Source organism: Barbus barbus, assembly GCF_936440315.1.
Source record: "Barbus barbus genome assembly, chromosome: 35".
In the NCBI taxonomy this organism is placed as follows: Eukaryota; Metazoa; Chordata; class Actinopteri; order Cypriniformes; family Cyprinidae; genus Barbus; species Barbus barbus.
In genome coordinates, this window is record NC_136763.1 from 7,355,892 (window position 1) to 7,372,130 (window position 16,239).

At 36.2% G+C, this 16,239-nt stretch overlaps 1 protein-coding gene across 1 annotated transcript; it reads left to right on the forward strand.

Moving 5' to 3' along the window:
- Window positions 1–498: 498 nt before the first annotated feature.
- On the forward strand, window positions 499–11,979 carry LOC306855285 (LIM and senescent cell antigen-like-containing domain protein 1). Its single transcript, XM_079393861.1, has 10 exons — window positions 499–660; window positions 5,017–5,176; window positions 5,924–5,990; window positions 6,076–6,196; window positions 6,421–6,570; window positions 6,651–6,801; window positions 8,170–8,262; window positions 8,376–8,424; window positions 8,576–8,651; window positions 10,635–11,979. Exons 1-10 carry the CDS (start codon window positions 632–634, stop codon window positions 10,747–10,749), a joined length of 1,011 nt encoding a protein of 336 aa, XP_079249987.1. The 5' UTR covers window positions 499–631; the 3' UTR covers window positions 10,750–11,979.
- The last annotated feature ends 4,260 nt before the right edge of the window (window positions 11,980–16,239 follow it).

Consider the following 16,239-nt stretch of genomic DNA (forward strand, 5'->3'; position numbering starts at 1 on the left):
ATCAATTTGCACTGGCTACCAATAGCTGCTCGCATAAAATTCAAGGCATTTCTTTATTTGACCCTCTAACTCTATTCTAATTTTATTTGATCTATATGTCTTCTTTTTATTTAAAAAAAACAAACACACACATTTTTTGTATTCTATCTACTTGTTTCTCCAATGGGAATACATCTAAAAAAAAAAACAACAAAAAAAAACTCTAGGTTTCTTTTTTTATATATTCTATCTACTCGTTTTCTTAAAAAAAACAACAACAAAAAAACATTTTTTATGTGTACTGCATTAGGCTAACCAAGACTTGCATGTATTGCTCTTTTGTTGGTTTTGATTGCTTCTAATGTCCTCATTTGTAAGTCGCTTTGGATAAAAGCGTCTGCAAAATGACTAAATAATTATATTATACAGTGCCCAAATAAAGTTTGAAGGTTCTGTAGAGCTTATCCATGTAACCAATCAGAATTCCAGCCGAGCAGCACGTGACCCAGAAGAGCGAGCAGAGAGGACAGTCTGTTTTTTCAGAATAACATCTTTGTCGAAAAAAAGTGGAAAAGCAACAGATCCGAGGGGCGTTTTATGTTGTCGAATTAAATCTGAATCTGAAATCTCAGGATAAGCTGTGCTGAAGGGGATGCTGGGGGTGTCAGAGATGACGGGCAGGTACGATGTTTGAAACTGATATTTATTTTTTAATTTGATATGTTACGGAGAAATCTCTAACCAGAGATGCTGTAGATATCTGCAGTTTTATTAACATACTTTATTACCTTACTTCTCTTTCTTTTTTCCACCCACTCTCTTTGTCTATTGTTAAACGATTTGTGTGAAATCTGTGTTTTGGTCATGAGGGAAAACTATGAAATGTAACGGATTAAGATGAGAGGGCGGATGCTAAGCTAATTAGCCTCCCTAGTGGAGTTTTCCACACACACACACACACACACACACACACACACAGCGAGAGAGAGAGAGCTGCAAAGACATTGAGCACACCACAAGTGTTTAAATAAGTCCTGTCTTACTGTAGTTAACTTCCTGTATAATACGTTATAAATAACGTATTATACAGGAATTAAATACATTATTATTTGTTGTGATATTTAATTTCACAGTGTTTCTGGACAACTGTGATCCTCTTCCATTTGAATAAATCAAAGCTTCTCAGATGTTTTGTGTTGTCTGTGCTGTTGGGAGACATGGATGCTCCCACAGACTGTCAGATCCTCTGGGAAACATGGATATAATCTGCTTCCTGAGATGTAAAGCTTGCAATTATCATGTCAGTTTCAGTAAAATATACACTACTGTTGAAAAATTTTGGGCCAGTTACAATTTATTTATTTGTAAATAAATTACTACTTTTATTCTGTAAGGATAAATGAAATGGATGAACAGTGAAAGTAAAGACATTTATTATGTTTAAAGGCTGTTCTGTTGATTCCTCTGTTCTACAAAGAATACTGAAAGAAAGTATCATGGCTTCTACAAAAATATGAAGCAGGATAACAGTTTTCAACATTGATAATAATAAGTAATGTTTTAAGCACTAAATCGGCATATTAGAATGATTTCCGAGGGCTTATGTGACACTGAAGACTGATTCAGTCTTGCCATCACAGGAATAAATGACATTTTAAAATATATTCAAATACTGCAGTAATATTTCACAATTACTGTTTTTAAATAAATTAAATGATCCTTGGTAGGTACATGATCACCTGAATGTATTTTATAATTTTTGTCTAGTGTAGATCTGAAATGTCTTTTATAACTTTTTGTTAATTGTATAGGCTACCGTGTGTAATTTTTTCCTGAGATCGCCATGAAAATAGTCTTGATGCTGGCATTGCGTTAAAAAGTTAATACAATAAATAAGGGTAAGCATATGAGAACTTAAAATTATAGATCCCAAACTTTTAAGCGGTAGTATATAAGATTCTGTGTAATATTTAGATTAAGTTTTGTGATAAATATTTACTTGTATGTGCAATGGGGTTCTAAAGTCTAAAAACACTAATGAAAATACTTATTGCAATTTTCTAATAAAAAAAAAAGACATTTGGAATGAAAAGTTTTGTTAAAAAAAGAAAATTAAATGTTTTTTTTTTTAATGATTTGTTTTGGTTCTCAAATTTTATATCCCACTGTATATTCTTGCTAAATAGATGCTGGATAAGCTGGGAGTGTGTCACAGACATAAGCAAACTTTCAACACACACACACACACACACACACACACACAGATGGCACTGCTCCCACTTCCTCACACAGCAGTGTGAGACCTCCACTGTTGCACTGTGAGCTCTTGCATGTAGTAAGAACTGACATACAACAGTCTCCATTTCTTTAACACACAAATGATCTATAATAGATCTACGCTGTGTTAGTACACAAGCAGATCTTCTCAGCCCAACTTCATTTCACCATATAGGGAACGCGGCCTTAGAATCAGTCTGCTTTAACGCCATGACAGCGGTGAAGGGAATGAGGGGAAGTTGTAAAGATGCCCCATCCCCTAATAGCCACATCTCTTGTGATGTCATAGAGGAGAAATGCCATGAGTCATTTGAGATCACGTCTGGCAGTGTAACCACAGGCCACGGCAGACTAATTCTGTTTGTGTGATGTAAACAATGGTTGCAGTCTTGCCCGGTCACTCTTAAATGGAGAAACGTAATATCTTGCAAAGTGCCAGACAGGCTACATGGGATTTTTGAGTAGAGAAACATCAGCTTGAAGCACTTTCAGGAGCAGGGTGACAAATTACAATATGATACTGATATCAATTCAATTTAATAATATTCAGTGAAACACATTCATAATTGAAGAAATTAAATGATGTTTGTTTTTGTATACACTGTTTACTCAATTGAATCATTTTGGGTGAACGATCCCTTTAAACATTGGCTCACTCTGTTTGGCTCAATCTGGCTCATTGCTAAGCCAATGCCAGTAATTGGACATCGAGTAATTATCCTCCGATTAATCTGTCTGGCCAATATATCAGTTAAAAAAAAAAAAATACTATAATAAAAAAGACATATAATCAATTCATACAGTCAACTTAACAGTCAAACATAGTTATACAGTGGGGAAAAAATTATTTGATCCCCTGCTGATTTTGTATGTTTGCCCACTGACAAAGAAATGATCAGTCTATCATTTTAATGGTAGGTTTATTTTAACAGTGAAAGACAGAATAACAAAAAAAAATGATTTGCATTGAGTCAAATAAGTATTTGATCCCCTATCAATCAGCAAGATTTCTGGCTCCCAGGTGTCTTTTATACAGGTAAGGAGCTGAGATTAGGAGCACTTTCTTAAAGGGAGTGCTCCTAATCTCAGTTTGTTACCTGTATAAACCTGTCCACAGAAGCAATCAGTCAATCAGATTCCAAACTCTCCACCATGGCCAAGACCAAAGAGCTGTCCAAGGATTCCAGGGACAAGATTGTAGACCTACACAAGGCTGGAATGGGCTACAAGACCTTCGCCAAGCAGCTTAGTGAGAAGGTGACAACAGTTGGTGCGATTATTCGCAAATGGAAGAAACAAAATAACTGTCAATCTCCCTCAGACTGGGGCTCCATGCAAGATCTCACCTCGTGGAGTTTCAGTGATCATGAGAACAGTGAGGAATCAGCCCAGAACTACACGGGAGGATCTTGTCAATGATCTCAAGGCAGCTTGGACCATAGTCACCAAAAAACTATTGGTAACACACTACGCCGTGAAGCCCGCAAGCTTCCCTGCTCAAGAAAGCACATGTACAGGCCCGTCTGAAGTTTGCCAATGATTCAGAGGAGAACTGGGTGAAAGTGTTGTGGTCAGATGAGACCAAAAATCGAGCTCTTTGGAATCAGCTCAACTCGCCGTGTTTGGAGGAGGAGGAATGCTGCCTATGATGCCAAGAACACCATCCCCACTGTCAAACATGGAGGTGGAAACATTATGCTTTGGGGGTGTTTTTCTGCTAAGGAGACCGGACAACTGCACCGCATCAAAGGAACGATGGCATTGAAGCCAACCAGGGCATTGAAAATGGGTCGTGGATGGGTATTCCAGCATGACAATGACCCAAAACACACGGCCAAGGCAACAAAGGAGTGGCTCAAGAAGAAGCACATTAAGGTCCTGGAGTGGCCTAGCCAGTCTTCAGACCTAATTCTCATAGAAAATCTGTGGAGGAAGCTGAAGGTTCGAGTTGCCAAACGTGAGCCTCAAAACCTTAATGACTTAGAGAGGATCTGCAAAGAGGAGTGGGACAAAATCCCTCCTGAGATGTGTGCAAACCTGGTGGCCAACTACAAGAAACGTCTGATCTCTGTGATTGCCAACAAGGGTTTTGCCACCAAGTACTAAGTCATGTTTTGCAAAGGGGTCAAATATTTATTTGACTCATTAAAATGAAAATTTATAACGTTTTTGAAATGCTTTTTTCTGGATTTTTTTGTTGTTATTCTGTCTCTCACTGTTCAAATAAACCTACCATTAAAATTATAGACTGATCATTTCTTTGTCAGTGGGCAAACGTAAAAAATCAGCAGGGAATCAAATAATTTTTTCCCCACTGTATATACTTCCGTTCAAAAGCTGGGTTGGTAAGATTTTTAAATGTTTTTTGGAAGAAGTCTCTTTACTCACCAAGGCTGCATTTATTTGATTAAAAAATACAGTAAAATCACTAATATTTTCAAGTATTGTTACAATAAAAACATTTTCTATTTGAATATATTTTAAAACATAACTTATTCCTGTAATGCAAAGCTGAATTGTGCAGCTTAATAAATTTGTAGAAATATTTTTTTCTTTCGCATGATTCATTGATGAATAGAAAGTTCGAAAGAACAGCCTTTTTTTCTATAAATTCTGATATTTTATTGCATTCTTGAATAAAAGCAAATATTTCTTTAAATGAATTCTTACTGAAGGAAGCTGATTTGTAATGCAGTGTTAGATCTATAGGCTAATGGTCACCGCTGTTAATTTCTCGTGACATTGATCTGTTTCTAACAGCAACATGGCCAGTGCCCTGGCAAATGCCTCGTGTGAACGGTGTAAAAGCGGATTTGCCCCAGCAGAGAAGATCGTCAACAGCAATGGCGAGCTGTATCACGAACAGTGCTTCGTCTGCGCACAGTGTTTCCAGCAGTTTCCTGAAGGGCTCTTTTATGAGGTACTTGCATTAAACCTGTCATGTAGCATTTAATCTTGAAGCCTATTGGTTTAAAGAGCAATATCATAATTACCTTTTTTGTTTTTTAGTAAACTAACTAAAAACAGAAACAGAAAAACTGCCAAAGTCACAAGACATGTTTTTTAAAAGTTGAACTTACATTAATTTTACATGGTTTTCTAAACATGTGGCTCTCTTGTGTGAGACACGAGTGCAACGGTGATAGACGTCCCTGTAGAAAATGCAATAAATATGCGATCTGTGTGAACGGCTTAGTTTCAGCTTTGACGTAAACATCATCTCCGCATTGATGTTCTCTTTTTCTGCAATATTTTGAAAGGGCAGCACCACATCCAGTGGGTTCAGCTGGATAGGCTAAAAAAAGCATTAAAATGCAACGACACTCCCATCGTCATCACATTTTGTGTGCCACTGATAAGGCAGCCTGACGGACACCTAAAATTCAAATGCAACGTTTTTGGATTTGAATGTGGATTTTTATTTTAAATTCGTTGAATATCCAAAATTGTTTTTTTTTTTTGACAGCCCTAATAAATGTAAGTAAATAATATAAATATATATTATTTCAGAAATATATGTAATTTTTTTTATTTATAAAAGTGTAGACATCTCTTCAAAGTTCTGGAAGACAGTATGCAGATTGCAATTGTCTGCAATTGATTGACTTTGAGATGTATTCCCATTGGAGCTGATGTTACGTTTGATTTTTCTCCCTTTTGTCCATAGTTTGAGGGAAGGAAATACTGTGAGCATGATTTCCAGATGTTGTTTGCTCCCTGTTGTCACCAGTGTGGTAAGAGACGCACACGGACAAACATATGAACAGGTGATGTTATTGACTATGCTAATTGTGAATTGTGTCCCTCATATTCCCACAGGAGAGTTTATAATTGGGCGTGTGATTAAGGCCATGAATAACAGCTGGCACCCTGACTGTTTCTGCTGTGATATCTGCCAAGCCGTGCTCGCCGATGTTGGATTTGTCAAGAACGCCGGCCGGTGAGTTTACAGCCAATGAGGTTTGACTGTGAACGTGCGACTGACAGGCTGCATACATTCAATTGGTCTATGATCAGCTTTCATTAATGAATTATCTTAAGCAATTCTGATTATTAAACGCGTGTTTTTAGTCCTACCAACCAGAATCATCCTTTTGAGGTGGTTGCATAGGGGAAACAATTCGAGCGTTCTGATTGGCTGATGTGCATATCTGCTTTTTCCAGCCATCTCTGCCGTCCATGCCATAACCGCGAGAAAGCTCGGGGCCTCGGGAAGTACATCTGTCAGAAGTGTCACGCCATCATCGAGGAACAGCCCCTCATTTTCAAAAACGACCCCTACCATCCCGACCACTTCAACTGCAGTAACTGTGGGTCAGTACGACACTAAATGATTCCATCTGCTGTGTCCATTTACTGTAAGTGATATGAATTTGAGGATGTGTGTTTTACAGTAAGGAGCTGACAGCTGATGCTCGCGAGCTGAAAGGGGAACTCTACTGCCTCCCCTGCCATGATAAGATGGGCGTGCCGATCTGCGGAGCCTGCAGGCGTCCTATCGAGGGCCGTGTGGTCAACGCCATGGGCAAACAGTGGCATGTTGAGGTCTGTGTATTTTATTTAGATTTTTTAAATTCACATAGTGACAATTCTAGTACAGTGTGCATCATAAGTTTTTCAGAAAATATATTTAAGGATGTTTGGTGATGCAAAAAAAACTTCATGTTTATTGGTCAGAATGGCTGCCTTGGCAAGGAATCAATGCGAACACAATCTATGTATTAAGTGTATATAAGCATATCTGGACATGGTATATCGCTTCTGTTTATGAGGCCTTGCAGTACAATAGCCCTGCCACATCTATTATGTATGCAATAGTAATCAAACAATAATACAGGAGAAACTGCTCTCACCTGGATAACTTTAGTACTTCAATTAAGCTCTCTGCAGTCAAATTGCATCAGATCGGTATTAATGTGTATTATATAATAATCATGCAGTGATTATGACTATGCCAGGTAATTTATTTTATTAGTCATATTACACTTTCTGGATGTTTACTTGAATACTTCAGTAATCAAGTACTAAACTTCAAGCACAAGAACTTCAAGAACTTTGTTTTATTTGTTCTATTGTAATTTGTTCTTTATTACTGACTGCATACCTAAATAATTGTTTGAAAAATGAAAAATAGTGAAAAATAAAGGTTTCATGCTGTTGTCATATTTAGTTTGCAAATATTTTATTGATATTTAATAGTATATTTAAAGTAGTGTTGTAAAAAAAAAAAAAATGGAAAGCTTATTTTTTGTTGTGCTACTAAAATGCTTTTGACTCCTGAAATGTTGATATTGTGACAGTCCTACATATAATTAAGTATTTTTTTTTAATTATTACAAAAAAAAACCAACAATATAATTGTTTTAATTGACTCCTTTTTTTCTGTGTTGACTGGATGATATGGCTTTTAAAGAAACTATAACTTTTTTTTCAATAAGGATGCACTAAACTGATCAAAGGTGACAGTAAATGAATTTATGATTTTTAAAACGAATGCTGTTCTTTTGAACTTTGTTCAAAGCATCCTGAAAAAAGTCTCACAGTTTTCACAAAAAAATACTGTTTTCACCATAATTATAAGTATTTCTTGAGCAAATCAGCACATTGGAATGATTTCTGAAGGATAATGTGACACTAAAGATCATGTCATGTTACTAATTACTGTAATTACTAAAGTAATGTTGCTAAAAATTCAGCTTTGCCTTCACAGGAATAAATTACATTCTAAAATATATTACTGTGGAAAGCACTTATTTTAAATTGTAATAATATTTTACAATACTGCTGTCTCACTGTACTCATATAAACTCATTAGTGAGCATAAGAGACTTTTTTCAAAATCAATCAAAACTTTTGAATGGTAGTGTATATTTGAAGGGCATGCTCACAACTTGTGTGTTTGTGTCTCTACAGCATTTTGTCTGTGCCAAGTGTGAGAAGCCTTTCTTGGGACACCGTCATTACGAGAGAAAAGGACTTGCTTACTGCGAGACTCACTACAACCAGGTAACTCATGCCTGGCTCTTCTTTCAAAGCCCCTTTTGATCTGAAAACGCTGTGTTGTGTATAACAAAACTTTTTAATGTGAGACTAAAGCATCTGTTCTGTCTGTTGTGCAGCTCTTTGGTGACGTTTGTTATCATTGCAACCGTGTGATCGAAGGAGATGGTAATTGCTCTTTACTTGAACATGATATTGACATTTAGTTCCCAACCTTTAAAGCTTCAATATATAATACTTGCAAAACATAATGCTTTGATGTGCAGTTCTTATGCCGATGGGTGCTGCTGTTTTGAATTGTTTTTGTGTTTTCTCTCAGTGGTGTCAGCTCTGAATAAGGCTTGGTGTGTGAATTGCTTCTCGTGCTCGACCTGTAACACCAAGCTCACCCTCAAGTAAGTGATTTTACACAAATGTACTCATCCTATATCACAATCTGTCCTCTTTCCTTTTTCTCTTAGCGATTGTTCGGTAGCTGTGTTTAAATTTGTGCTGAAGTGCCTTTAAATTGGCTCTCTCGGCTGCTGTGATGTACTTCTTTGGATCATTACTAACCTTTCTCTCCAGCTAACTCTTTTATTCTCTATTTCTGTCCCATTCGATTCTCATTCGCTCTCAAAATGCTACCGCATTCCATTTCTCTTTCTCTTTCCCACTTCAAACCCATTCCTCTTCCAATCTTCCATCCAATTTCCCCTCCTTTTCGCTTGTTTCTCCTCTTTCCTCCCTCATTGTCCCTGACGGTGGCCCTGCAGGGACAGGTTTGTGGAGGTGGACTTGAAGCCGATGTGTAAACACTGTTACGAACGCCTGCCGGAAGAGCTGAAGCGCCGTTTGGCCAAACGTGAACGTGACTCTCGCGAACGGCGAAAGAAAGTCATCGCTGTGTGTCTGTAACCCTTTTCTCTCCTTTTTCTTCTTCATGCTCATCTGCTTCACTCGTTCATTATCATTGGTTAGTGTCTTCAGCCTTACCATTTTTTTTTTCTGCAATTTTCAGCAACTTTGTCCTATATTTTTATCATTAATCATTATTGGATATTTAATTACGCATGCTTACGTTCCCTGTTTTTTACCATCAAGCCCCCCCCCCATGTTAGAGGGTAAATGTACATTTACCATCATCTAATGCTCAATTAGGCCCAATTCTATTTTATACCCCTTCAGCTACCTCTACCCATACGGCTACCCCTTCCCCTTCTCCCTTGAAACAGAGTGGCAAGGGATAGGGGTAAAAACATATTCCCCTAAGAAATGGGACACCACTACTGTACCATTACACGTCAACTATACCGTTTATACGCCGTCTAGCTTCTACAATACACACACCTATACTGGTGCGCATTAGAGCCTTACCGTTCTATATTAATGCCCTGCTTACTGACACACACACAGACACACACACATATATTGGAGATTGCACTGCTCACACATCCAGGAGCAAAGAATCTTGTCGACGCTGCCCCACAACTTTTATTAATAACAGTTTAAATACTAAATCTGTTTTTGAAGTAAACTCACTCATTGTAAAGAGAGATGCACAGACGTACGTACACACACACAACTTTCATCTCTCTCTCTCTCTCGAATATTTGAGAAAAAGGTTTTGCGATTTCTAATTATTGGGGGGACTAGCCCCCCTCAGTGTCTATGGTGGTTATCGCCCTGATCAGACATGAAAATATGTTGTGAATGTTAACGTTAGCAAACTTTTCTTTTTTTTTGCAAACATTTCTTTAAATAACATGACCGTAAATACACGATTGAATATAAAATAAAACAAATGATTGTTTAATTAAAATCTTTATTACTGCAAAAAATGCTTGTAATATAGATGCATCTCTATTTTCCAGTATTCATTTGCCCAGTTCAGCATTATCATATTTTTTATATTTTATTTGTTTCTCCCCTTATTTTTTGTTAACTCATAAACCTAATAAATGCATGACTCTGCCTTCAAAATGTTCATTAAAGTATTAATAATATGTTATTATATGGTTTATTATAGTTTTTTTGTAGTATTTAATATTTGAAACTGGCTTTTAATATTTTCAATTATCATTTTAGTTTTAGTAATTTTATTTTGTGTTGTCAATTTTATTATTTTTAATATTTATATTTAGCTTTATATTTATATTTTATTTTTAGTAATTTTAGCACTTCAACTTAAATGTATTTAATTACAGTTAGCTTCCAGAGCAATGTTTCTCTTTTTATTATTTTTTTTTTAAACATTTTCAACAATCTTTATTTTATTTCAGCTTTATTTTATCAAATTATTGATAGTTTTAGTTGGAATGGGACGCATACATGTAGATTATGTTTCTGGCCTGAATGTGTTAAAAATCACACTCCTAAAAGCAAAATTTGTGTTTTAGGAACAAGTTTGTGGAATTTGATATGAAGCCAGTGTGTAAGAAATGTTACGAGAAGTTTCCTCTGGAGCTAAAGAAGAGACTTAAGAAGCTGGCGGAGACCGTGGGCCGCAAGTAGATCTCCTCGCCCACAGGGGGAGTCAAAGGATGGTCAATTGTCACATCTATGGTGCTTAAGTGCGAACAGAGACCAAACTAAATCTTTACCGCAAATTACCTTGGCTTAGTCGTAGAAGTGTGTCTTACGTGCTTGAACTGTTTTTCTATGGCAGATAGTAGCCAGCAGATTTTCTTTGGTCTCATACCAACAGATGTTCTTGTGTCTTAACACTTTGCAACCAAAACCAAACAAATATTTTTTTGTTTATTGAGATTTATGTACTTGCATGTTTATAAAGATAATACTTGTTATATTCACACCGTTCAGAGTGATTATTCAGCACGTTTGTGACTTCTGTTGCTTCATATGCAATGCCACAGAGCTTTTTCTCAAGGCTGAACCCCTTTCTGTGTCCTGACCGTGGGCCCAGCTTTGATGTATTGATCTGAGAGTTGTATTTGATATTTAATGTATGCTCAAGCCTCATTTTTCTGTCAGACAGGGGATCAGAAGCGAATGCATGATGTAATGAGCCTGGAGCAACACGACAAGCTCTAAACCAAATTTTTTGCTCAACTGAAAATGCTGAGGCTGTGTAATCTCCTCCCCAGCTTAAATTATCTTGCTTTCTTAAAGCCCTCTCTGTGTTCTCGAAATATGCAATGAATTAGACCTCATAAGAGGTTTATGAACTATGTTGACTGTCTTGTCATAACATCCTTGTCTTTTTTTTTATTCCGTTTTTAAAGTTTAGTTTTATGACATGCCTGCTTTATTTTTCTGGAGAAAAATGCCTTTTATACTCTCCAGTTATAATGAACTTCTGCCTTGTGTATTGTTATCTACATTGACAGTAATTACTTATGATTTTTGTAACAATTGACTGAACTTCAAAGACAGTCAAATCATGTTTATTTCAGAATCTATTTTGAAGTATAAAATACATTTTAAAAAGGAAACTTTTAACTTCACTACATTTCTTCTTACATTAATTCACATCATTATATTTTGTGTTTATGCATTTAGCTATTTACTAGTTTTTTTATTATTATTTCAGTCAGGCATTTCATTTTAACCAACAGTAATTTTTAAAGCCATCGCAAAACTACTTTATGAATTCATCAAGGTCTGCATTCACTGTATGATGCATTTTGGCAAAATATGTATTAATATGCTTCTTGGCAGCTTGTTCTGTATGAAATATCAAAAATATATTAATAAAGTATGCACTATTTCTGATGTCTTCACATTTTCTTTGTAATGTAATTTTGTGATTTTTTTTAAAGTCCATGTCTATTAAGGTAATCTATAAATGTGTACTCTTAAAAATGTGCAAAACTAACTTATAGATAACACCCTTCAACCTACATGTATTTGCAGTCAACAGCTTATATTGATGACTCAACTTCCACTCCAATAAAATTCAAAGGCACAATAGTAAAATGGTAATTCTGGCAAACATAATTATAAAGTACCATAAAAATAGTCTATATACTCACATGCAGTATTCTCAGTTATCTGAACTGCATGAAATAAGCGACCAATACAGTGTTAAGAACAGGCCAATATCATATTTTGCGTTAATATAAGAAAGAACGTCTCGGTTTGAGGGGAAATATGTCACCAGGTGGTGCTGCTACACTGAGCAGAATCTTAGAGCTGAAGTCTTCAGAGAAAGCTGCATTTCATTTGGAAGATTCCCTCAATCCTACTGTAACCTCTTCAATACTTTCTCTTCCTTCTCTAGTTTTCCTTTAGAATTGAAGTGCATGGTTGAATTGTTTCATTCAAAAGATTTTGATAAAAGAAAAGAGATGCAACGCATAAGTGCTCTGAGGTGGATTAAACTGAACAAACAACCCAGTATCGCTGAACCGCTGAACAGACTCACCGTCTTACTCTCTGCAGCTGTGCTTCTAAGTACAAATGAAACAACACTTCTGATTCCATTGTTGTGGCTCAACAGCAGAAGTGAGGAAAGTAGAAAAATATTATCTTGGTGTCGCCTCGCCTCTTGTCATCATTTACAATGGCAGTAATTTACATTCAGCCGCGCTAATTTCTGTGCTCTCGAAGGCCTCAGCAATTCGTCATTTCCCTGCGAGCAGCTCTTCCTCTGGTCTTTTCAAATGAAACGAGAAGGAAATGACAAAGAACAATGAGACACATTCAAAAAGTTCTCAAAGAGAGCAATTGAAGAGGGTGGATTTGACTAGTTAGTTTCGTCAGAGATCATCTTCAACAATACATGTAGTCAAGGCATAAAGGCAGGGCTGTAACCTCAGACATTGTTCTCCTCAGTATTTCTATTTAGATTTATTTATTTATTTATTTAGTCATTTAGCAGACGCTGTTGTTTGTTAGTAGACAGACTAAATATGCTACAATTTAAAAGTAAATACAAAAATACGTACCTCTGTGCACTGCGACACCGTTTTAGAACCTTACTGCACGGTTTGCCAGAGTTTCAAAGGGAAATGTCCACTGAGTGGCGCTAAAACACAGGTTAAATACGTGAACCCTGGCACGTTTTTATTACGTAGATATAGGTACTTATTGCTGTGTTTTTATTACGTTGCTACAGGTAGGCTATGTATTGCGGCGGTTCAGAATTCAAATTAGAATTGATAAAAATTTGATTTGAATAGAGTAGTGTAACCTTTTAATGACTGTTAAAAGGTTGTGTGACAGTAACTTTACCAGTCTAATATTACATTAACATTAAGATTATTATAATAATTTAAAATAGGAATGCTTATCAAAACTTAAGAACACAAACTTTTTCTGCATCAAAGAAAGCCATAAAATCAATCCTGTCACAGCACCGTCAGCCCTGTCACGCCAATGTCAGTCCTGTCACACAGGAAATTATGATATAAAAATGTACTATATGAGGAAATATTGATGAATTAATCTCTTTCACTGTGTAGATGAAGGTGGGCGTAAATATACACTGCTATGTTTTTGTAAAAATCTCCTATGTAAAGGTAGTTTTTTTACAACTATATGAGTGTCTGGCGGGTATTCTGTGATTTTTGTGTACTACAGTTGGCCGGAAAGTTGCTTATATTTCTTATAGGAATTACAAAACCATGTTAAATTCAATCAGGGACATGTGACCAATAATAAAATGCTATTTGTATCAAATAAATTTATTAGGTAATTCTAACATATACAAATTGGTCCGTGACAGGGCCTGACATTTTAGGGGTGAAATGCGTATAAAAATCATAAAAACATGCTGAGTTGGCACGATATGCGTTTCTCATAGTTTAACATGTCCTCCATATGACTCAATGTTCAGATTTAATAATAATAAAAAGTGAAAAGGTATGTTTCTGGTAGAATGTCCCACGTAGTTATTGGCACGTATTTCGTGTCTCGCTAAAAAGTGCACCCAGGTACGTAAATGCCATGAGACCAGGTAGCTAAATACACTTTGTCCCTATTTTACCCTAAAAAATGAATCCTTAAGTACGACTAGAGTCATGCGGATTCATGCATGAATTACTACGTTAGTACATGTTTGATAGTTAATGCATTAATTAACATTTATGGTAAACTAAATCAAACAACCTCTTTAAGAAGGAATAAGAAATACTCTGATTTTGAAATTAATTTCAATAATTTAATACCATCGTAATTTGAGCATTTGACATTCAGCTTGGTCATAAACATTATTGGGTGGCAAAGGATCAGTTGATCCTCTTCATCAAGTGTAGAACGTACTAAATACACTAATGACTGGTCTTGTCTGTTTTATGCTCTTCTCTTTCCCTTTAAACTCACTTTATTGTGACTTATACACAGATTAATAAAACCTCAAACCCACAAAGAACATTTGTAGAACATTTCCTAAAGAAATGCTCAAACTGAAAAGAGTTCACTGTCCATCCAGACACAGCTGTGATGATCCTGTACCTCCGCTTTCTGACTCCTTGAAAATCCACACAGAATCTCTTAACCGGGCTGAATACTCACTGTGTTAGTACATGTGTGTTTGATAGAAAGTATCAAGTAGAGTTTTTAAGTAGTTTTCAAGTAAACGGGACTACAGTATGTAAGGTTTGTTTCTGGTGGGACAGGGCCCAACATAACTAACTCATTAACTACCCACTAACTAACATCAACTAATGGCTTGTTAAAGTTGACTTTGGGTACAGGATCATCACAGCTGTGTCTGGATGGACAGTGTGATAACAAAAATCAGACGGAGACGTGATGGCTGTTCCAAACAACGTAGCAAGCTTTAACTAGTTTAATGAATTAACTAAACATGTACTAACATTAAGGCTGCCGTTATTCGTGCATGAATCCGTATGACTCCAGTCGTACTTAAGGATAGCGCTTTGTTAGTTCATAATTAGTTAATGCCTTAAAAAATCATTAGTATGTGATGAATTAAGTATTAATTTAGGTATTAGTACATGATTATTCATTTACCCTTATTGTAAAGTGTTACCAACATCTGATTAAAATTAGAAAATAAATGAGTAAATAAATAATACATTAGTACAGTGTACATTACAGTACAGTGCTGTGAGTAGAAAAGAATGTAACAACTTAACAGAAACTTTTTTTTTTCAAATAATATTTAGACATTTATAATATTTATTAGGTCTTTATCCAAGAAAGTATGAGGTCCCTCGCACAACACACACACATACTATATAATATAATGTTTTATTATGTATTATAATATAATAAAATATATAATTACATTTGGTCCCCCTCAATCCTGAATATGTGGTTACATCCTTACATTATTGCATAGCACTGTTTCTCTTCACTGAGCAGCCTTTTAATAAACATCTTTAATTTTTATCCAGACGCACTGGGCCGATAAGAACCCTGTTCATTGATTATGTTGCCCCTTTATGAAAGCACCATAAAAAAAATACAAAAAATCTTAACTACATTTTTTAAATATAGGTTGTAAAATGGCTAGCTGGAAGCCAGAAGTGTATAGTGTCTGCTAATTAAGGATTTACATCAAACCAGATATTTGTTGTACAGCCCGCAGTGCATTTGGTTTGTTGATCTCGGTGTGTGTAAAAATCATGCTGTGCCCAGAGGCCGATTCTAGTGCCAATGAAGTATAAGAAAAGAAAATATAGAGCCTGTGTCCATGAGAGTAGCCATCTTTAATTATTCATGCTGAGTGGGAATAGTTGTATTTGCTAGACTTTGTTATTCAACGATAGGACGCATTGATTGACTAGTGTAGACGCTTGGTACTCCTGCATGTTTTGGATCAATTTGTGTGTGTAGGAGAAAGAAAGAAGGCTGAAAAGAGAGACGGACTGATGGAAACAGTGTGGCTCAGGACTGTGGGGAGTTATGGCAAAGGACTGAAAATCTATCATGGTGACAGTATGCATGGAAAACGTCAATATGTGTCACACACAGAAAACCTTCCGGGTGGATAAAGAAAAGCGACAAGCGGAGAGCTGGGGATCTGTGTGCGGAAACGCAGGTGCAGCCGTGCTTATCGGGTTTCTGGTTGTC

Bases quoted from the DNA above. Each gene is read 5' to 3' on its own strand.
- LOC306855285 (XM_079393861.1), top strand. From the start codon at position 632: ATGCTGGGGGTGTCAGAGATGACGGGCAG. The intron at 5,991-6,075 runs GTAAGAGACGCA...ATATTCCCACAG, and splicing joins TCCCTGTTGTCACCAGTGTG to GAGAGTTTATAATTGGGCGT. The intron at 6,197-6,420 runs GTGAGTTTACAG...TGCTTTTTCCAG, and splicing joins TTTGTCAAGAACGCCGGCCG to CCATCTCTGCCGTCCATGCC.